Raw genomic sequence first — 21,986 nt, forward strand, 5'->3', positions numbered from 1 at the left:
CTCTGTCCCAGCCGGAACCAGGACAACTACTTTCACCATGCCTTACAGAAATGTATAAAGCCTGGTAGAATCTGTATTGCATTAGGTGTATTACAAACCCACATAGAAACCCATTTCCTTCTCTAAATACCTTGGAGTTTAAGAAGTAAGCTCTCTTACAAAGTAGGGTGCATAATATATGTGGCTTTATGTACGTTTGTAGCATAGGTATTCTGACGGGGTACAGCAAGAGCCATCTATCCTCATATGCTTCAAATCCTCTATATGGTTAATCAGATGATTTCTCTGAGGACTTGGTATGCTGGATTTTGATACAGTTAAACATGTGTGTATGTGTAAGTATATGTCACTATGTGTGACATTGAGTTCTACCTGCCTCACAAATGTTTGTATAAGAACAGGACCTGTGCTTACTATACATTTGCTGAGATAGAAGATTAAATTACCCAAATACATTTTGTTGACTCAGTCTCTCATTTTTTGTAGTTAGCTTCAGATATGGAAAGAACTACTGGAAGTAGACCTATCAGTTGCAGTTGGAATTACAGAACTAAAATAAATACCAGTACCAGCTGTTGTAATGTGGATATTGGCTTGACATGGGTAGAGCGGCAGAGATAATTAAGTGATCTAAGTGAACCACAGGGCAGTTAGAGAGATCACTGCCCGGGTCAGGGTCTATTAGTTCACTCATTTAACCATTGTGTAGCCAAAGACAACAATATTTCTTGGGCTACGGAAGTCCAATGGACTGATCTATCAGAATTGGAAGGAAGTTTTCTTATAAAGGGTTGTGTGGCTACAACTAAACAGATTTTATGCTGCTTGATCAAAATAAAACAAACTGAAGAGCTGCTGCAGTTTCAGTATTGTTGAAATATTAAGATCTGATGGGGACAGCTGTGGCTCAGGGCCAGGCCTCACCAGTATCTGGCCAATAGCACATTGACTGAACTGCACTGAAAAGTGGACCTTGGTTTCCTCCTCATTTAACCTGGTCCCTATGTGAACTGAGGGGATTTGATTCCTTCAGGAGCCACTTCTAACACTGTGAAAAGACATGGTAAGATAAAACTGAGGTCTGCAGTGGAACCTAGCCATTCCCAGGCTTCTGCAGTATCTACCAACACCATGGGTCTCAGAGGCTTGCCATCCTTTCTGCCTCCTCTGTTGCCTCCTGCTGTCAGTCAAGAAGTCTGCTCTGAACTGTTCTGTTTAAAAAAACTAATGTCACTCAGTTTGCTGCTGTTTGATATTCGAAAATACTAAAATCAATATTCCTCATCTTATATTGGCTATTTCGCTCTTTTGGAGCATAATCTCTGATACTCTGCATTTTCATGCGTGGAATCATGATAACCAGTAAACCGTATTAATTGTTGCTACATTTTTATCACTCCAATTTAGTTGGATACAGTGCAGAAATAATTTTGAATAGAGAAATTTTATTCTATTTAAATTTAAAACTTTTAAACAATTATGTATTGCTGCCATTATTCATCCATAGTTTAGGTACAAGAACTGAATGAAAGGCCTGGAGAAAGGTTAATGTTGGGGGTATAAAGCAAATGTCAAAAGATTTTGTGTTTCCTATGTTCTTTCTGTAATTCTAATAAGGGCATATTCATGCCATTTGGATATAGATCTGAAGGTTTACTTAGAACCCAACCCAGACAATCATGCTAAAAACTACTGTTTCTTCCTCTTCATAACAGTGAAGAAAATATGAAAAACAATGTTGTCCTTATTTTGTAGTCAGCACTTTCTGAACTGATTTGATGTATTGAAAATTACATTGCCAGATTGTTGCTATTAAAGCTGCTTGCACATCCAAAAAGGAAGATAAATAACTATATACCCGGAGCAGGTTGTGAAGAGTGCAATCTTTTTCTCTAACCATCATCCTTGTACTCTCTGTTTTCATATCTTCTTCAGCACTGTGTACAGTTTTCTGACTTCCAACCACAATTTCCATTTGCAGCTAAACTCTATAAAGTATACAAAGTGCCTGATCCAAAGCTCAGCAAAGCCTTTGGGATTCTTTCCACTGACTTCAATACAGTTTGGATTGAGCCCAAAAAGAATGAATACTGAGCAATTTCACAATGAAAAGATAGTGTAAACCCAGGGATCCTGGATTTCTGCCACCAGCTGTAGATAAAGCAGAACAATTGCAGCAGCAGGACACTTCTATTACTGTCATTAAAGTAACAGCCCATGTCCTGTTCCCTTTCTGAGCCATATAGAGCTGGGAATACAGTGGGACCAAAGGCATCATGCTACCCCTGGAGCAATGCAGCAGAAAGCTCATGCAGGCTGGGAGGTGGAGTGCTGCCTGCAGGACTTAAACTGTCTTTTTATTTGACAATTTTCCAGTGGTTTTTGTAGAACGTGAGGACAGGGAGCAGGTAGCACCACCCAGTAAAAGTGCTTTAGCTGCAAGAACCATGATGCCAACATGTTCTCAAAGTACAGAAAGGGGTAGCTTCAAACTTAGTTCCTGTATACTGTATTCACAACAAATGTTGCAAAAGATGGTTGATCTGCACATAGTTACAAGCAGAAGAGGCACTCAGATTTTCACAATAACTCAGTGACAACATGCTTATTCATGTGCTAAGTGAATCCCTGGCACCTGAAGCCATGCCCTGCCCCGGCCTTGTGAAATTCAGATTTTCATTACATTGAATGGGAATATACTGCTGCGCATAGAACCTTATATTGAAATGGATGGCATGGCTTGCCTGCTAAATAAGTGGACTAGTTCAAGCCCCTAAGGAGATTCAGTACATATTTCTGAATCCAAAACAATGGTAAACTGTCACACAACAAATCGGACTGTTGGAGTGAAAGAAATTAAACAAATGACAAAAACTGAGTAAGGATCTCTTTTTTCCCACAACATTTATATGGAGCAAGCACTTACATATTGTCTGTCCTGAATTGTAATATGTGACCATATGATACAGTATTGGGAACACCTATTTAAACCGGAAAGGTAGCTATCTGAAACCAAAATGAAACCAAAAAGGAAGCCTAATCGTAACATCAGGACAAGAATCTGATTGGGAGCAGCCAACGTGGATTTACTAACGGCAATTCATTCCTGACCAAAATGATTGCTTGTCTGTGGACAAGGGATGGGCACTGAATGTTGTACACCCTGACTTTAGGAAGGCTTTTAATGCAGTTTCCCATAGTCTTGCTATCACCAAACTGATGACCTATGAAGTGGATAAGCAGATGATAAAATAAGTGGAAAATTGGCTTAATTGGCAGACTCAGGGAGTTGTGAATGGCGTTCATGAGACTGCTTCTGGAGTCTCCAGTACAAGAAAAATACTGACATAACGGAGCAAGCCCCATGCAGGGCTGCCAAGATGGTCAGGGAACTGGAGCACTGAGAGAACTGGGTCTGCTCAGCCTGGAGGAAAGAAGGCTAAGGAGAGACTTTATTGCTGTCTACAGCTACCTAATCAGAGGATACAGAGAAGATGGAGGCACACTGTTCTTGGACGCGTATGGCAATATTGTAAGATGTAACAGACACAAGTTGGAACATGTGAAATTCCAATTAGATATAAGCAAAAACTTTTTACCCTGACGATGCTCAAATACTTGAACCAGTTGCCCAGAACAATTGTGGCATTTCCATCAATAGAGGTGTTCAAGACTTAACTGGACAAGTCCCTGAGCGACCTGATCCAATTAGACCTGCATTGAGGAGGGGCTTGGACCAGATTATGTCCAAAGGTCCCCGTCTACCTTCATTATTCTGATTCTGTGATCAAATTATGCAGAAATGCCTGAGCTAATGCTAAGCTCACTAATTCCAGGGTAGGAAGCAGTATAACAGCATTGCTATTATACTGCTCTGTTCAGGCTTCTTGAGACTCAGAGCTGATTAGCTTAGGTGCTGCTCCACATCCAAGCGACTATACTGTTTTGGGGATCCAAGCTAGTTTCATTGATTGCATACACAGCAGCATGATCAGAGCTGACTTAGGAATCACTGCATGGCATTGCATGGTGTGATGCAGACATGTCCAGAATATAATTATAACTTCAACTCTACAACAGAACAAGCATGGTCAGACAGATTCACCATCTTAGAATGCCAGTGACATATTGGAGTATAAAACCTTCATTTTGATCTTTATCCTACTGAGGAGAAATGACTTCAGGCTGCAACATTTGGTCTCATAGTTTTCAAATTAAAAATGAGAGTCAGTTAACTGAAGTTTTGAAAGCATTCTGAGATCCTTACGTAAGAAGTGTAAAACAAATGCTAGGTTTTGTTATTCCAGATGTATAACAAAAATTAGAAGTAGAGAGCATTTTCTGTTTTGTTTCTATTTGTGTTTTTCTCCCCATAGTTATAAAGGGATGCTTTAACTGTCTATACATTTCTAAAAAATGTATGTGTGCCCTACATAATCAATTTGGGATTTGAAATAACCTGTTCCTTAACCACTTTTTTAGCTACTACTCAATGATACAGAGGGAATTTTTAACTTTACTGGAATTAAAGGACTGCTTGGGCCTCCAGTGAGTATATGCTGCTTTATTAAATCTTCAGTATCTTCAGAGCTGAGTTTCCTATGCTTTAGAATTATGTTCCTGTTAACTTCAGCACTGAGCTCTGTGGAAGTACTTAGGGCAGAACTGAATTCTGTGTGAATGAATTGCTTTTACACATTTGTATGAAAAAGGAATTGGCTTAGCTCTGAATCTGAGCTATATGCTCAGAATTACAGAAATGTGGAACTGATGCAAAAATAGGGACTAAGATTTACATAGCATTTTTTCCTTTTTTTTTCTGTTCTTGTTTTTCAAGTCATAAAAGGTTGGGATAAAGTATTTTGCTCAGTTCTCTTTGAGACTGCAACTAGGAATGCTAGGCTCCTGTGTATGAGTTTAGTCTCACAGCAATTATAGCTGTGGATGAAAAGCTGGAAATTTCATGAGAGAACAACAGATGTGAAATTTCAGGTTCTGTTTTGCAGCTAGGAGTACAGCTGCAAAATAGTTCAGTCAAATATTTGAAATTCTGAATGCTTCTTGATAATGATTTCAAATTCCTAGGACTGGATCCGAAGAGAAATCTACCTTTTCCAGGCTGTGGAGTCTATTCAAACTTGCCTGAAAGTCTACAATATATTGCACTTCCCAAAATTTTAATCCCCCCAAAACGAAGCATCTTACTTCACAGCTAGTTTCATTTGTGGACTGTTGTTTGTGTATTTTATTTTATCTGCTTTCTGGTTTGTGAGCATAGTTCTCTCTCTCACATTCAATCCCTGATGAAACAAGGAAAACCAAAATGTGTGTACCTGATAGCAGAATTTCACTCCACATAGCCATAGTTTGAAAAAAACATGTATCTTATTAATACAACTGTCCCAAAACAAATATTTACTAAATCTGTCAGTGAACTGGGAAGACGGGCATTATCTCCAATAACAGCTTTTATCTGTTAGCCTAATATGCCTCTTTTCCACTTGTCACATGGTAGGATGACATCATGTTATTGTGGCTGCATCCAGCTGTGCTTATGGTAAAAGAGTTTTCATGGAAGAGTATTTTGATGTGTTTCTTAAAGACCTGATTCTCCTAACCCCTGGACATAACAGGATGCCAGGATAGGATGGGACCTCTTGTGTGAGCTCTGTTACTGCAGGTAGTTGCCATTCAAGCCTTAGATGACAGGTTCTCAAAATAACATAGACAAGTGGGCTCATGAGCCCAGCAGAAATGCATTGGTTTGTAATTGTTGTTAGAGCTACAGTCCCAACAGAAAGAAGTAGATCCTGTAGCTCGAAGCCCAGTTGCAATTGGAAAGGTCTTTGAACCTCAGTCTCAGCTCACTCTAGTCAGGAAAGAGGTGCAGTCTCATAGTGGCTCAGGTAATATACATCCAGGTGATCTGAACTAGAACTAGAGTGTCTCTCTGCAGATATCACAGTGGGGCAATCTTAAATATGCCCAGTACAAATCCAAATCCATGTTTTTATTCACAGCCTATTACACACTCTATTTTCTAGCCACAGACAACCAGGAGCAAAATGGCAAAGGTGGGAGGGCTACTGTGGTCTCTGTGCTGGAATCTGGAAAAGATACAGAGGAGGTTGAATTATGGTTGCATGCCTTTCATATGTGGAAAAAGTCACCTTTCTTCAGCCTTTCCTGGATCTCTGTCCCTTCAGTTTTGGAAAGTAAATGCTAACATCCCGGAAAAAGTTAGAAACATAGGGCGTTGTGGAGTGTTCACAACTTTACCACTGGCGGAATGAAGTTCTTAATCCAGTTTCAGATCAGTTAATATTCACAAATTATGCAATACATGGAAATGCATACTCTATTTTGCAAATCTGTAATATGTGTTTGTAAGGAGGTGGGGGTTTTGCATTTTGCAGGGGCCAGATGGCAAGCCAGGTCTACCAGGATTTCCTGTAAGTATTATGTTCCTTGGATTTAAGTAAGTATTTTTCAATATAGTTTAATATTTAAAAAATTTATGTTGTACATAATTTACACAAAGCCTAATAAATTTTCATATGGGAGACTAGGTCTTTATGGAATCAACAGCTATGGTAGAAATTAACTTGGCTGGAAATGAAGTACACTGTGATATGCACATCTCATATTTCTGCTTATTTCAGAATCAGTTCTATAGTTTAAATCTAAATGTAATTGACTCTGACAAAAAATTATGACCTAAGGAAAAGACCTATGCCATTTAGGAGAAATAAATGGAACAAATGGGTTTCTAAATGTTATCTTCGTATGTATATGTAATTGTATTATCCTTTAGGCTTTTTTTGTCACAGCTACAGAGTATACTAAAGCCCTACGAGGTGTACCGTTTTTATTTGATCCTTTAGGAAACATTTATTATTTTTTGTAATAACATACCAGTGCCACCATGGAAGCGTCGCACAGCCATAATATCAAAAGGTGCCTTATACTATGCTACCTACTTATTGCGCTCAGACTGCCACACCATATAAACATTATCTGGCTTGTGACTTCATATAGTATTGCTTATACTATTATATTTATATTCCATATAATGTGATAGAATTATTTTCCCTTGTTATGATTGTTTTACAGTTCAGATACGTGCATATGGTCTCAGGATCCTTTGTCTATTGCCTGAGAATAACTAAGGAGAAAACTGGGAAGGCTGACAAATGATGTTGACAAAATGCTGGCAAATTGCCCAGAATTCTACAGAAGGTTGTTTACTAAGTCCTGGGTATTGTGGACTGCACAGGAAGCCAAAGAAAGGGGGAAAAAAACCCCATAAAAATACTTCTCATTTGAAAAAGAGCTGATAACATTTAGAAAGTGATATAATGAATTCTTAAGCTCTCTGTCATTTACAGAATTTCTATAGACATGAAAATACCATTCTTGTTCTTACCTCAGGTCTTTTCTTTATCTCTTCACTAATGCAGAAATCATGTAGACTTGAATTCAGTTCTTGGTGGGTAAAAAAATGCTTCTGAATGCACTTATAATGGAAGATTGTAAAACAAAGTGTGATCTGAGTGGAATGTTTTCACCACAGAATAGATAAAGAAATTATCTCATTTTCAAACGTATAATCTCTATCTCAGATAAAAAATATTTTTTTGAAGTACTGTTAAAATATAGCTTCAGAAATTCTGTTGAAAATCAGTCTGGCTGAATGATCATGGAGGAAGAGAGAACAGAGTAGAGAGGAAATAGAGAATTTTAGGCTGAATTTATTAATTCATTTATTAATCTTATTAATGTTTGCATATTTCTCTTTGTGAATGTGTGTATCATGTACACTGTGATAAACATCAGGGTTTTTTTGTTTTGTTCTTTTTAACAGATTCTTCCTATATGATATTTGTTTTGGGGAATACTTCGATTCAGACAGCACTTTAGTCTTGTAAGAGTTCTTAGATTGTAACCAGAGTGATTCAAGTTCAAGTTTTCCAGTTATTTAAAATTACATTTAGTAAAATGGCCCAGCTTCATATTCTTAGCAGATCTCACCATGGATTTATGTACTTGGTTTTGCTTAGGGCCCTCGGGGACCGAAAGGTGATACTGGTTTGCCTGGATCACAAGGACCCAAAGGACAACAGGTAAGAGAAAATGCATAGGGAAAAGTACATTCTGCAAAAGAATAAGTTTGCATAAACAGTAAACATGAGGTGACCTCTTCTTGTATGTTGATTGTCTGTGCTGACACCCTGAGATCCTAACCAAAAGGCCAAATAAAAAAAGATTAATCTTTTCCTCCTCCTTTGGCACAGAGGGCTTTGTCTACAGAATGAAACTGCAGTTTTCCATTCCCAAAGAGAGTATGAGACTTGGGGAGATCTCTCCTTAGGATCCTTTGCCTTATTTCTGCACAACAGTGTTTATTCTGTAGCACCGCTGAGAGGTGACTAAGGACTGACTCTGTTACTTTGTAAATATTGCAGCTGCTGTTCTGTTTTTCTTCGCCTTCTCATCCATCTGCAGGAAGCAGGGAAGAGGAACATCTAAGTTATTACAATCTTGGGGATAACAAAAAGAAAAACAAAAACGCTTTCTGCTTATTCTTTGTAAGCTGACCTCACTTTCTCACAAGTAATAGGAAGGCTTGGAAATGGTTAATTATGGTTTGAAATGGGATTGTAGATGAACAGCATCTTCATTGCTCAGAAGGAAACATCTCAGGCCACAAATACCAGTCCCCTTTTGTCACAAGGATTCTTGTTCTTTTATGGAGTGCATAAAATGATCAAGCTCAACCTTGAAACCAGCTGAGTGGTTTTTGGTTTGGGTTGTGGGGTTTTTTTGTTTGGGGGGTTTTTTTGGCTTCTGCTGTCCACACTGGAAGGAACTCAAAACTTTGAAGCCATTATATTTTGTACCCACCAATGACATAGTGATGTTTCTGAGGCGTGAACACCAGGTTATGCTCAAGAGTGATAAAGTTGGGAACCACAATGAAGCTGCACAGACACCTAGGAGCATTTTGCTTTAAGGATCATGAGATGCTTCTGTTGCAACCTGAGGTCCATAGAATCTCACAGAAGATAAAGTCAGTAAAGCCAAGCTTTAGAGAGACTCCAAAGTATCCAAAGTGTCCTCAGGGAGACTCCAAAGGCTCCAAAGATTTAAAAACCTGAAGAAGAACTGAGTTATAGCACTTCCTGCTCAGTGGAAGTGCTATAACCTGGACTGTCATTTTAATCAGCAATGCAATTGTTAGTTTCAAGCTAGATTTCTTTCATTAGAGATCTTGGGAAAGCTATTTTACCAAGCTGCTAGGAGGAGGAAAGTTACAGCTGAAAGATCCAGAGTGGGAACCATGCACTGGCACGGGGGAATGATAATTCATGGTTGTGGTGCTGTTACTCAATGGAATTACCCCTTGAAGAAGTGGAATGTAGATGGTCATAATTTGAATGCTCGGAATTGGCCTTCATTGAAGGTAATGAGGCTGCATCGTGCCAGGCATATAGAGAGAACGATTCATGCTTTCCTGATAGCAAAATCAGGACAGTTAGTGTTCTATCAAGATTTTACATTTCCAGCAGGATTTCCTGACCAGTATCTAAGCTGATGGTACACAAGAAGACACCAGTAGCCTGTCTGCCTTTGGCAGAGGTCTTTTGTGAACACAGCATGTTTCACATAGTTACTCTATTGAGAGCAATCAAAAGCCTTTTTAAAAAAATAAGTACTTATTCGTCTCAGGGAGATTTACATGAGCAGGATACTTTTAGTGTACTTCATTATGTTTTAAGAAAGATCAGCCCTTTTTTCCCCCAGAATCAAGCTTCACCCTACTCACATTGATATTTCTCTGTTTGATATCACAGCATGACTAATCTGTCATGCTTCAAACAGCAGTAACGCTGCTTTGACTTCTTCTGATTCATTGAGAACTACCTTGTAAACACCATAAAATTACTTTGATAATTGCAGGGTGAAAAGGGAGAACCAGGAGCTATCATTGCTGCTGATGGATCTTTAACGGAATTATTAGGAAGAAAAGGGGACAAGGTGAGCTAATACTGTGTTATGTTCCTCCAGAATGTTTGGTGGCCTTGTTACCAGCCACTTCTAGATAATGCATGAGTTCTCCTTGTCATTGCTCGATGTGTGTCTGTCCTCAACAGGGTGAAGCTGGAGTGGTGGGATCAGTGGGACCAATGGTAAGACATTTCCAAAGATGAGTGGATTCTTTTTTTTATTTGCTTTGGTTTTACAGATAATAGTAAACGTAAAGTTAGTTTGTTTTAGCTTTTCATTCCTTCTGAGTAGGGATCATAAGGAGTATTCATGCTTCAGGATGATCAATGTCCTTCAGAAAAGAATGTGGTTGTTACATATGTGGTGCTGTAAACTACGGACTTGATTCAGAATTTAAATTCTGAATGCACAATGTATCCATTACTATCTAAACAGACAGTGAAATATCATCAGAGCCAGAAACTTGCATAACTTATGACTCTGAGTGAACTCGGCTTGTTTAGCCCTGAAGATAAAAGGCTGAGAGGAGCTCTAATTGCTCCCTGCCAGTGCCTTAAAGGGAATTATAGAACAGATAAAGTCAGGTCCTTCTCAGAGGTGCACAGGAAAAAGACAAGTGCCAATGATCACAAGCTGCAGCAAAGGAAATTCCAATTAGTTATAAAGCAAAAAATTCACAGTAAAAGTGGTTAAACACAGAAATAGGTGCTCAGAGAGATGGTGGATTGTGGAACAAGGTGCTGAGCGGAATGACCTAACTTGGAAGTTTGTCTTGCTGCAGAAATAGGTGCTCAGAGAGATTGTGGAACAAGGTGCTGAGCAGAATGACCTAACTTGGAAGTTTGTCTTGCTTTGAGCAAGGGGTTGTACTAGATGATCTCTAAAGTTCCCTTCCAATCTAAATTGTTCTTTATTTCTATGATTTAAAACAACTGACTACATCAGGCTCAATTTCTGTCGGTGCCAATAATTTGCAACTGCCTTGGATTCTGAGGAAGCTGCAAATCAGGCAGTAGTAAGACCATTTACCAAAATCAAGATTTAGAGGCCTTCTTTCAGGTACTTGGCCTGATATTTTTGAATGGACACAGACTATTGTGTGAAAGCACAAGAAATTAGTTATAAAATAAGAACAATTGACCAGACTCAGTAGTGTTAGAGCAGGAATTAATTTCTTCTAGTCTAGCGTTCCAAAGATCAAGGATATTGAGTGTTTCTTTGCTTCTGCTTTTGATGTAGCTTGCTCTCTGTTGTGCCTAAGTGAATGCTAGTGGGATATGTTTTTTTGCTTCTGCTTTTGATGTAGCCTGGTCTCTGTTGTGCCTAAGTGAATGCTAGTGGGTGTTGTCGTTTCTGCGCACCAAGGTGTGTAGGAGATTTTGCCATTAGTTTCTGTGGTCTTTAGAAGTGGCTAACTGGGTGTGCTGAGTAACTGCTTTTTTAATTACTGTATATCAGAATACCTTGAGGTATCCTAACTTACTTTTGCTTCTGCTTTTGATGTAGCCTGGTCTCTGTTGTGCCTAAGTGAATGCTAGTGGGTGTTGTCGTTTCTGCGCACCAAGGTGTGTAGGAGATTTTGCCATTAGTTTCTGTGGTCTTTAGAAGTGGCTAACTGGGTGTGCTGAGTAACTGCTTTTTTAATTACTGTATATCAGAATACCTTGAGGTATCCTAACTTACTAGAAGGGGAGTTCCTTGTATCAGAATACCTTGAGGGGTCTATCCTAACTTACTAGAAGGGGAGTTCCTTTTCTTCTCCTTGTATGACTACAAGGTGAGTCTATACTTTCACCTCGACACCTCCTTGTATAGACAAGGTGAGTCTATACTTTCACCTCGACACAGAATCATAGAATAATTTAGAATGGAAGTGAACTTCAGAGATCATCTAGTCCACACCACTGCCCAAAGTAGGTCTATTTAGCTCAGGGATTTGCCCAGTCGAGTCTTCAACATCTCTTAGGACAGAGATTCCACAGCCTCTCTGGGCAGCACGTTCCAGTATTTGACAATCTTCTGGGTAAGAAAAGTTTTTCCTTATATTTATTTGGAATTTCTCATGTTCTAACTTGTGTTCATTGCCTCTCATCCTATTGCTGTGCACTCTTCACGACATGTCCTTTTTCTATCAGCCCCAAACTCTGTGTTTACATCTCCTTTTGTACTGCCACGAGATGCTTCATACACTTCAGCATGCAGACAAGGCCATTCAGAGGAAGTTCTTGCCAGCACTGGTGCAAATGATTATGCTGCAGGAGAATTTGGCACACAGAACCTGTCTCAAGACAGAACTCTAGTTTGATCATCGCTGCTAATGGGGATGATTCATTTTGGTGTTGTCGCATAGAAAAAATCCCTTTGTAGTCAGTGGGAGTCCTGTGCAGCAAAAATATACAGACTTCAGAGTGCTGGGCCAGAGCCTCTGTGGCATAACTTACCAAAGTTTTCATTACGATGGTTCTGTTCGACTTTGCACAAAGTAAGACTCTGGCCCAGGAACAGCTGTGAGGTAGCTGGGGACTCTGATCGTTCCTCTGTGTTGTTAGAGCACAATGAACTCATACACAAGTTTCCAGAATTTAAAATAAAAGTCCCTACTCATTGCTCCCCACGTTTTCGAGACTTCAGCTGGACAGAAGAGAGGATCACAGGAGCTTGGAGCACAAGGAGCTACAGAGAAGTAGTGGTTTGGTATATGAGAGCTAGGGATAGTCAGGTTAGTACTGTTATTAGCAAAAGCAGAAGAGACAGACTGAATCCAACCTCCTGCCACAGGGGAAATGAGAATCTTTTACCTGCTCGATTATGCTGTTCACTGTCAGTGAAGCAAACTGCTGCACATAACCGAACAGGAGCCCTTAGTAAGAACCACAGTGTCAGTCTGCCCAAATCGACTCTCTGCTGTTGTAAGTGAAATTTCCTTTTCTGGTAAGCAGTCTCCTGTGGCTTCCTCACTTCATTCTTTCACTTCTAGCTGTGACTGCTGGCTTCTGTCTCGGGGAGTCGCTAACATCTGTTGGGGGTGGGCTGGCACTCTGACAGAGGAAAGAGTAAAGGTGGCTCCAGCACGGTCAACTCTCACATTGTTGATGTTTAAAGTCCCAGTTAAAGCATGAGATCCAGACACTTCTCTTTATTTAAACTAATAAAAAAGTCTGTTTCCAATCATCTTCATTGCTCAGTAAAGCTCAGATTTGCATATTCTTAAAGGCTCAAATACCAGAAAGTGAAATAGAAAAATATCCCACAACATTTTGGATTTTTTTTTTTCCAAACCCCATTATTGGATATGGTAGCACAGAAGGGTGGGTTGAATGATTTTGAAAGCTTGGGGGCACAATATTGCCAAAGTCCACCAGCAATCTATTGCCTGCTTTAGACACAGGCATTAGCTTTGATCACATGGGCAGAAATTACCTTCAAACAGGAAATGAAATAGAAGTTTAATAAAGGTCCTACCATCTTCGAACAGTTTCAGCTGCCATCAGTGAGCTTTAAACTCCGATTACAATGGTGATGTTATGAATCAATATGTTCACATGTTAACCACTTCTGAATTTCATCTCTAATCCAGTCTTCAGTTTTGGCGTGATAAAAATTACAACAATTAATCCATGAATTTCAGCTTGATGCTAAGATAAATCATCTCGTCATCATCAGATATATTTTCCAAGAATGTACACCACTTTTCGATGAAATGATATTACATAAAGGCAAGGACAAACACTTGCCAGTTTAAAAAAAAAGTTTTGTTAATTGAAAATTCCATCAATATGGCAATAGTTTAATTCATAAAATGGATTGGTAAGAGATTGGTACTTGAATCCAGATGGTATTCCTGTGTCAATATTCTGCTGATCAGATGAGATGCAAAACTCTGAGTATGCAAATCACCCAAGTATAAACATCAGGCTATTTCTTGCAACCTTTCTAGCTCTTCACTTGCCTGTTCTCCCTCTATGCCTTGAACTGAGACATAACATGGCAACAGAATTGGACTGTAAATAAGGAGACTTGGTTCTGCCACAGGCTTGCTTCCTTCTTAGTCTCCGCTTTGCTTAATAATCAAGAGCAAGTGAGCGGCAAGATGGGGATTTCCTCTTGGTTTTTGATTGTTTGCTAGTTATCCTTTGAAGTAGCAATCACAATGCCAACAAATGTTTGTTACTGTTAAAGTGATGTGCTGAAATTGTGGTAAGCAGTGCCATAGCCAATGTCTTTCTTCCATCAGCATAGGTCTGTGTTAACCACCATATTGCAGGTAGCAATAGAAAGTCTGTTACAATAATCACACCTGTGATTTCTCAGGATTGAACACGTCAATTGTCACTTATAAGTGGTACCTGCATGAGATCTATAGATAGAGATTATTTAACCAATGATGCAAGAAGGGGTATCTCTTAGCATTTCCCCAGACTGAAAAAAAGAAAATGAAAACAGGAAGGTTGATACATATGCAAAGAGATTGTCTAGACCCTTGTGGTTTTGTTGAGTTTCAGGAAGCTGACAGCAGATGAAAGTTTGTGGTATCCTCAGGTTTACTGCTTTTTGCTGATCACTTGCTGACTGTCTAGAAGTTGCATGCTTGCAAACGCCCAATCATAGATCGTCCATAGTCCTGGACCACTTTTCCCAGGCAGCCTGCTTGCCTTTTCTTTTTGCAATCACTGGTATCAATTTGTGATGCCTGATGGGTCAGTCAGTCTTGTATAAAGAAGAATCTGTTCTGTTTCAACTGTCAGCCCCATAAATCCACATACCCAGGCTGGCAAGAGGCATGTAGAAGCCTGGCACTATATGAATTCTCAGGCTGGTCCACAGATGTTTCCTCATAGGGCCTGATTCAAAGATAATTAGAAAAACAAAGCAAACCAAAAGGAGATGCACAAAGCATACACCACTAACTGCCTTTTTTCTACTGATTGATACATTTAATTTTCCTTCAATACATAGTGACTCAGTTTTGAATTGCACACCCTACAAATGGCTGAGAATTCAGACTTTGTTTCAGAAAACCAGTCTTTTCCAAGCCAGAGTTGACTGTTATATGCAGGCCTCAGCTTCTGAGATCACTCAGCAGAGCAAGTAGAGAGGACATTCTGTGCATTCTCTGCAGACAATCACAGACTGATTTTTAATGCAAATATAAAACTATGCCTCTTATTCTAAATAATCAAATATTTGTCAAAGATATGTTCCATATATTCTCCATAATCACATTTTCTTTTTTGTCCAGGGACCAATAGGACCTACTGGACCTAAAGGAGAACTTGGTTTCCCAGGACGTCCAGTATGTATTATGCTCTCAAGTAGAATAGAGATACAGGAGTTTGCTTCTGACATATACTACTGACTATTTCTACTTATTTCAGGGCCGCCCAGGACTGAATGGACTGAGAGGTGTGAAAGGTGATCGAGGCGAAGCATTTAATGTAAGTTCTTATGTATTGCAATTAGTTGAAAAAAAATCCTGTTAAAATCTTAAGTGAAGTCTGAGTTGTATGAATTCCTTTAAAATGATGACAGGACTAAAAACCTGAAATGATCTAGCAATAATTATATGTTTCTGCTACTTTTCCTATCTGGTAACAATCATTGAAAAGTCAACTTCTGGGTCCATCTGGACAGTTCTTGCAGATATACATAGTTGTATCAGCTTCCAGGTGTAACAGTTATATGTGTGATTCACTGTTAGTACAGCTGGTTCAAATAGCAAATGATCTGGGATTGCCAACTCTTTCCATATATCAAAGACTTCCTGATCCAGGCCATCAGTATGACCCCTCATGGTGTAAAGATACTCCCATAGGCTCTTAGCTATCTAGCACAGGTACAAACAGAACTTGAGCATAGGAGATACTTGCTAATACCTACTACCTGCTTTAGTTGTCATGTACACGTATCCACAATAATGACCACTGCATAGATGATAGCATATCCATGCCTACCTACAACCTGTAATTATGGAATGACAAGTGATGAACCAAGGTCCTGGTGCTGGAAGTCTGTTCTTACGAAAAGACTTCATACAAGTGGTCTCATGGCAAACATGAAGACTGGACTACACAGCCATAAACACTGCTGAGCATAAGCAGTAAGTTTCACAATAGCAAAGTAATTTGTGTGGCTGTTCTGATGTCATGGGGCAATCTGTGCTAGAAAAATTGGTACCCATACCACAACAGCAGCTAATAATATTTCATCTGCATCAGAGTTATGCTGAAAAAAAAGACAAGGGTATTTTACTGTGTTAGCATAGAAATCATAAGGTAGGGATCAGCTAGGCATCAGAAGAGGTGATCTAGTCAATCTCAAATTAGACAAATTCTAATTGGAAGAAAATGACAGAAAAAATGACTAGCCACCGGCAGAAAATATTAAAGTAGATTTTCCATTCTTCCATATATTCAAACAGTGTCAAGGTTCATTTTCTGGATTGTCTGCCTTAACCAAACAAAAACTATTAAAGCAAGTATAACTAGATGAAGAAGCTCAGGCTGGGAGATTAAAGCAAACAAGCAAACAAAACAGGCTACATGTTCTAATAGTCCTTCCTGGAGTGCTCAGGGAAGGTAAAATCTAATGGAACTTTAATTATTGATCAGATGACATATGTCACCTCACAGAAGCTTGCATTGATGTGGAGAGAAAGATGGACATGGCGTGGTGCCAGGTTTTTAAATGACACAGTAAAGAGTTGGTGTCTTTTTTTGTAAAGGGCAGTCACGCCTCCAGTCTGGCAGCATTCCTTTAAGGTGTTAATTAGTGTGTAGTTATCTGACTGGCACTTGATAGTATATGAATCTCAGCAGTCTTGAGAATCCCAGACCAGTCTCGGATACCTAATTTTCCTTGGATGAGAGATCCAGTGCCTTTAATTTAATTTCAATTTTTAGTGCTTTGGGGTTTCCGGTTTGGGATTTGGGGTTTTTTTTACCCTGGAAACAACAATCTTAGACCATTTTGTTCTCCACAGAGTGCTTTAGGTTAAATATTAAAATTCACCTGACAGATTGGTGCCTGTAAGTGAATGCTTAGTCTCCTCTCAAATTTTTTTGGTTAAATGGGGCCCTCTGAGCCCCTTGGCCTTCTTTCTGTAGGGTCAGATGTATTGCATATGAAAAGATCTGTCTAGTATCTTCCTTCTTTCACTTTCTCTTACCAGGGTCTTCCTGGCTTGCCTGGACCCCCAGGGCCCCCTGGACCTCCAGGACGTATAGTTTATATCAAAGGAGTAAGTACAACTGGGGATCAGGTGTTGCTCTAGAAACAGTTTGCAAAGGGAAACTTCAAAACTTGTCTCAGGCAACACAGTTTACAGTGGGTGACCTTGCTTGTGTGCATAGGAAAAAATCTCTTAACTGGAGCCACTGTCACGTAAGAATTTTGCCCCACACACACAGAGTGGGACCTGCTGACAGAGCTGTGAGAGCTCCCAGGCAGCAAGCTGGGTTCTCTGCTCGGGAGGTGCTGATTTCTGTTTCCAGGCTTTGTCCCGTCATGTCTATTTGATCTATTTGGTGTGTTATCTGCTGCATTATATCTACGTTCATTAAAATAATTTCCCTTCCTGTTTTCAATAGACAGTTTTCCCAGTCTCTCCCAGACCTCATTGCAAAATGCCAGTAAGAATCTTCTCTTAGCAAAATGCATGGCCATGACAATACATAACCAAAGTAGCTATATACATAACCATGGTAGCTTTGCAGCTTTTCTCCCCCTGCCTTCTGCTTTGCACCAGAGATGTGTTTTGCCTAGTCTTCAAGATAACAGATTTTCAAGTGATTAGATACCCAAAATTAGCCATATATAAAATATGTAACAGAACTAGAAACACTAGAACCTTTTGCTTACAGCACTTTGATTACTTGGTTGTCCAGCACTTTTAATGCCTTTCAAAGCCCGTGTTTCCAAAGTTTAAGAGTTGCTTTGGGGAGCTGAATGTTTATACATACATGTACACACATTTTTCAGATGTATATATAAATACTGTCTCCATGTTGTTATGTTTTTAGCTGTTTTCAATTTCCCTGTCCAAAATAAGACTTGTTATGTACTTCATTGTGGCATGAAAGATGCATCAGGAAAGAAAGATCATGTTCTTTATTTGACCCTCAAATGCAGTCTATTCACATATAAACATTTATTATCTCAAGAATGGCAGCTGGTGAAGCTCTGCCCCTGCTTTCCAAAGGGAATGACAAAGCCCCCATTACCTTCAAAGGACCTGCAATTTCACACATAGTGTCAAAAGAAAGGAGGTGGAGTTTATATTTTCGGAACACCCTGATGCAATTTTTGTTTAATGAATCATGGAAATTACATCCTACAATGAACTGCGAACAGAGTTCAGTCCTGGAAGTACTTTCCTTAGGGCAATATTGTACTGTTAAGCCATGGGTTAGGTACGTGGAAAGGATTCTGTCTTTGAGAGCCACAGTCCTCCCCTGAATAGTGTGGTGTGCCATACAGCAGTATGGCTGTTCTACTTTTCTGGTAGACAGTATAGCTCCAGATAGTATTATGCCCCCTCCTCCAATTTCCATTCCAGTTCTTTTTCACTTATTTTAGAGAAGCAGCTCTTAACTCACAGCATACTAGATGCATTGGTACTCATCATTACCCTACCCTTACAGCTGAAGAAAGATGTATCCCAGCTTAAGGATCTTTCTGTTAATTAATGATAAACAGTCATTACCCCATGGTAATTTGACATTTCTATGGGTTTGGCCTACCACCTCCAGACACCATCTTTTTACCTCTTTGAATTCCTCCCTTAAATCTTCCCATTCCTGCCATATAACATTCTTGTATGTTAATCACATATGTCCATATCACATATGTCCATATCACATATGTCCATAATCACATATGGATTAGTCAGCCTCACCTCTGGACTGGACGAGGCCCTGAGCAACCTGATGTAGTTGATCCTGCTTTGGGCTAGACAATCTCCAGAGATGCCTTCCAACCTCAACTCTCCTATGGTTCTCTGTGGAATGATTCAAACAAGCCTGTTTTAGCTGAATTTCAGATAATAATAAAAAATCACTTTCCAAGAAGGTTACAATCAGTGAAAAATAGCAGTAACTTTTATGTGCACAAGTAATAGAAGCCTGTACTTATAAGCACCTCTTCGTGCATCTGAGTATGCTAGATAGATTTGTCCTACATTTGTGAATAATCTCCTAAACCTATCCGAGTTTATAGATAAGAAGTCTGCTGTACATGCCTACATAAATGAATATCGATAAAGAACTACAGACTGAACCCCACAAGTTTTCCTCATGTGAACTGAACTTCTGAAGTTAATGGAGCTATCCATGTGAGTAAGACTTCTAAGAGCTAATACTGCAGGATTAGCCAGATGCAGCACCTTTTTTCATTTTTTTTCATATGCTTGCTTAGATTCATATAAATAGTACTAGCTAGTACTAAGATCTGTCCATTTCCAAGAACCGTGCCACATTTTAATGCCTGCACTGTCCCTATTTTGAAGACAGGCAGTAAAGTAGCATGCCCACTGTTACAAGTGGCTGGTGTCAGAACAGGATAGACTAGAATACCTTCTGCCTCCCAGTTGTGGTCTCAATGCATCTGGAGCATAGGTCAACATCAGACAGTAGGCATAGCCATGATCTGATGAAAAATTTACAAACACAGTCTGTTATCTTACAGTCAAAAATCAAATCCTGCTTTCAAATGCAGTGACGTAAATTCAGAATTGTTCTTGGAGAATGAGTTTTCTGATGCTTCACTGGCATGACTGAGAGTAGGATTTGCTGATGCCTCCAAAACGCATGTTGTTAGCCTCTTGCTGAAAGCATGTTGCATGTTAAAGAGAGCACAACCCTGAAAAGAGCTTGATCAGCTAATACTTGGACCTTGTCAAACTGGAGATAATCCCAGAGTGTTGTTATAATATTCACTGTGATAGCATGCAAATTTTCCAGGATTTCAGTCACACCAAGTAATGCACTTCCATTGGTTAATGTGTATGGATAATTTTTAATAGATTTCTTTGTCTGTAGGTGAGCACTCCTTACCCTGGAAATCAAGAAGCTCTTAATGTCCATGGTGAGTAATTCTTTTCTTGTACCTTGATTTAAATAAGCTTTTTTTGTTTTTTCTTAATTAAGCTCTTTTTGCTTTTTCTTGGCTATTGCATAACTGGGTTTATGGGGGAAAAAAAAGAAAAAAAAAAAAAAGGTGGTCTCGCTTCTTTTTCTGGTGAAACTATATCATATCTTGGTCCAGTCTCAACATGTAGGCCAAAGAACAAATGAGCCTAGGTGTGCACTTTGAAGACTAAGATTTATAAATTGAGCAGTGCCACACAGTTTCTGCAAGATCTAATCTTAGAAGTCCTCTGTCAGAGCAGAGGTGTCACACATGGCTGCACCAAATCATTACTTTCTGCTCCGGCAATGCTCCTAAGATGCAAATTCTAAAGTCCACCTGATACTACATCCCACCAAGCAACCAGGTGATCTCATTCCTCCAATGTTTGACTGACGGTGTCAAAACCACTTCCCTTCTCTGAGTGACTGATACCAAAAAACCTCAGCTTGTAATCAGAGCTCCCATCCTTTTGCTTGAAAGAAAATCATCACAGGCAGGGTCAAGACATACTGGCTGCTGGAGTCCTAGAGAATATTGCTGAGGGAAAGAAACAAGCTATTAACAGTTCTTTCTGTGAGGCGGGGGGTGAATTTTCTGGCGAGATGAAGAAATGTCTCTCATCCCCTCCTTCACTAGGAAGGTGAGGCCTGTTGAAAAGAAAGTAATTTCTGGGGTTTGGGAGTAGCTAGGACAAAAACCTGGCAGGCAGGCAAAGAAGGAAGTAAGACTAATGGGGAAGGAGAATGAGAAACTCCACACAAGAATCCTGGGAAAATTGTCACAAGGTTGGAGAAGTTTTGTTAGTTTTCACTCCTTTTAATGGAAGGGGGTTTCAGGACATTGGAGGGTCAAATTTGTGGGGTACAATAATGCCCTGAGCCTTCTTTCTGAATCCTTACTGCTGACTGACTCACTCACCTCTTACAAGTGAAAGCCCGAGTCTTGTGCTTGGCAAACTGTCCACATTTCTTCAGGGCTATGTCCGCAGAATTAAGTCCATAGAGCCTAGGCTGTCCAGTGTTGCTCCTAAATCCAAAGGCTCCCAATTGCTTGTCTCCCCCTGCACACAGGGACTCCAAAAGATTTCTCTGTCCATATTTTGTTTTGCCCACAGAGAGCTCAAAGTTCTTGTTTCAAGGCATTTTCCTTAGTTCTAAGAGTTGACTCCAAGCTGATAAAGGACATTCTACTCTTTTTAGACTTTCAGCCTAGGCAAAAGCTTGAAAGTGAGGATTTTGACTATAACCATTTTTGTTTAAAACTTGTCAGTTTTATTCAATTAATCATTATAGTTTTATTTTCTCTAAATGCATACTGTTTCTCAACCCAAACAGTAAATCCTAAAGTCACTCCAGCATGGATCCCTTCCTTCTTTGGTTTAAGGAGGAAAAGTCACCATTTACATACAGTCTTCATCCCATTTTAAGGTTATTGTAATGGTCTGACCATTCCATTCTTGAGCTAATACTCCACCCAATAAGCACAAAGCTGTCACTTACTGTGCATTCCAGGCATTAAAATTAACGCAAGCCTGCGTCGGTGGTTCGGTGCTTTTGTCCTTCCTCAAAGACATGCTCCAAGGATGGATTCAGTTACGTGCAGAAGGAAACAGGTAGCAATTCTGCGCCAAAAAAAAATGGGGAATGCTGATTGAAATAGTACTGCCTTGACCCAATTGTGTGAAAGTCCTTCAGTGCCAAGCGTAGCAGAAAGTTCTGTGACAGTTTTGCCCCTTCAGAGCTTCTTGGAGCTGGAAGAAAAGTTGGGACATTAAAACAAAGTCCCAGAGCATTCACAGGAAGCAGCCGGCAGTTTTCTTATGATCCACTAGTACACAATGGAGAAAGAGGTCT

The 21,986-nt window shown here is 39.6% G+C and overlaps 1 protein-coding gene across 1 annotated transcript in view; it reads left to right on the forward strand.

Annotated features, from left to right (window-relative positions):
* The first annotated feature begins 3,364 nt into the window (after nucleotides 1–3,364).
* Nucleotides 3,365–21,986, forward strand: part of COL15A1 (collagen, type XV, alpha 1) — a 39,498-nt gene continuing 20,876 nt past the window's right edge. The window contains exons 1-8 of the mRNA XM_009573327.1: nucleotides 3,365–3,532; nucleotides 8,061–8,123; nucleotides 9,961–10,038; nucleotides 10,155–10,190; nucleotides 15,248–15,301; nucleotides 15,384–15,443; nucleotides 17,177–17,245; nucleotides 20,043–20,088. Of these exons, the coding sequence (XP_009571622.1) occupies nucleotides 3,365–3,532; nucleotides 8,061–8,123; nucleotides 9,961–10,038; nucleotides 10,155–10,190; nucleotides 15,248–15,301; nucleotides 15,384–15,443; nucleotides 17,177–17,245; nucleotides 20,043–20,088 (574 nt within the window). The remainder of the gene's footprint in view (nucleotides 3,533–8,060; nucleotides 8,124–9,960; nucleotides 10,039–10,154; nucleotides 10,191–15,247; nucleotides 15,302–15,383; nucleotides 15,444–17,176; nucleotides 17,246–20,042; nucleotides 20,089–21,986) is intronic.

The sequence above is a fragment of the Fulmarus glacialis genome, unplaced genomic scaffold, assembly GCF_000690835.1.
Source record: "Fulmarus glacialis isolate BGI_N327 unplaced genomic scaffold, ASM69083v1 scaffold5882, whole genome shotgun sequence".
NCBI lineage: Eukaryota > Metazoa > Chordata > Aves > Procellariiformes > Procellariidae > Fulmarus > Fulmarus glacialis.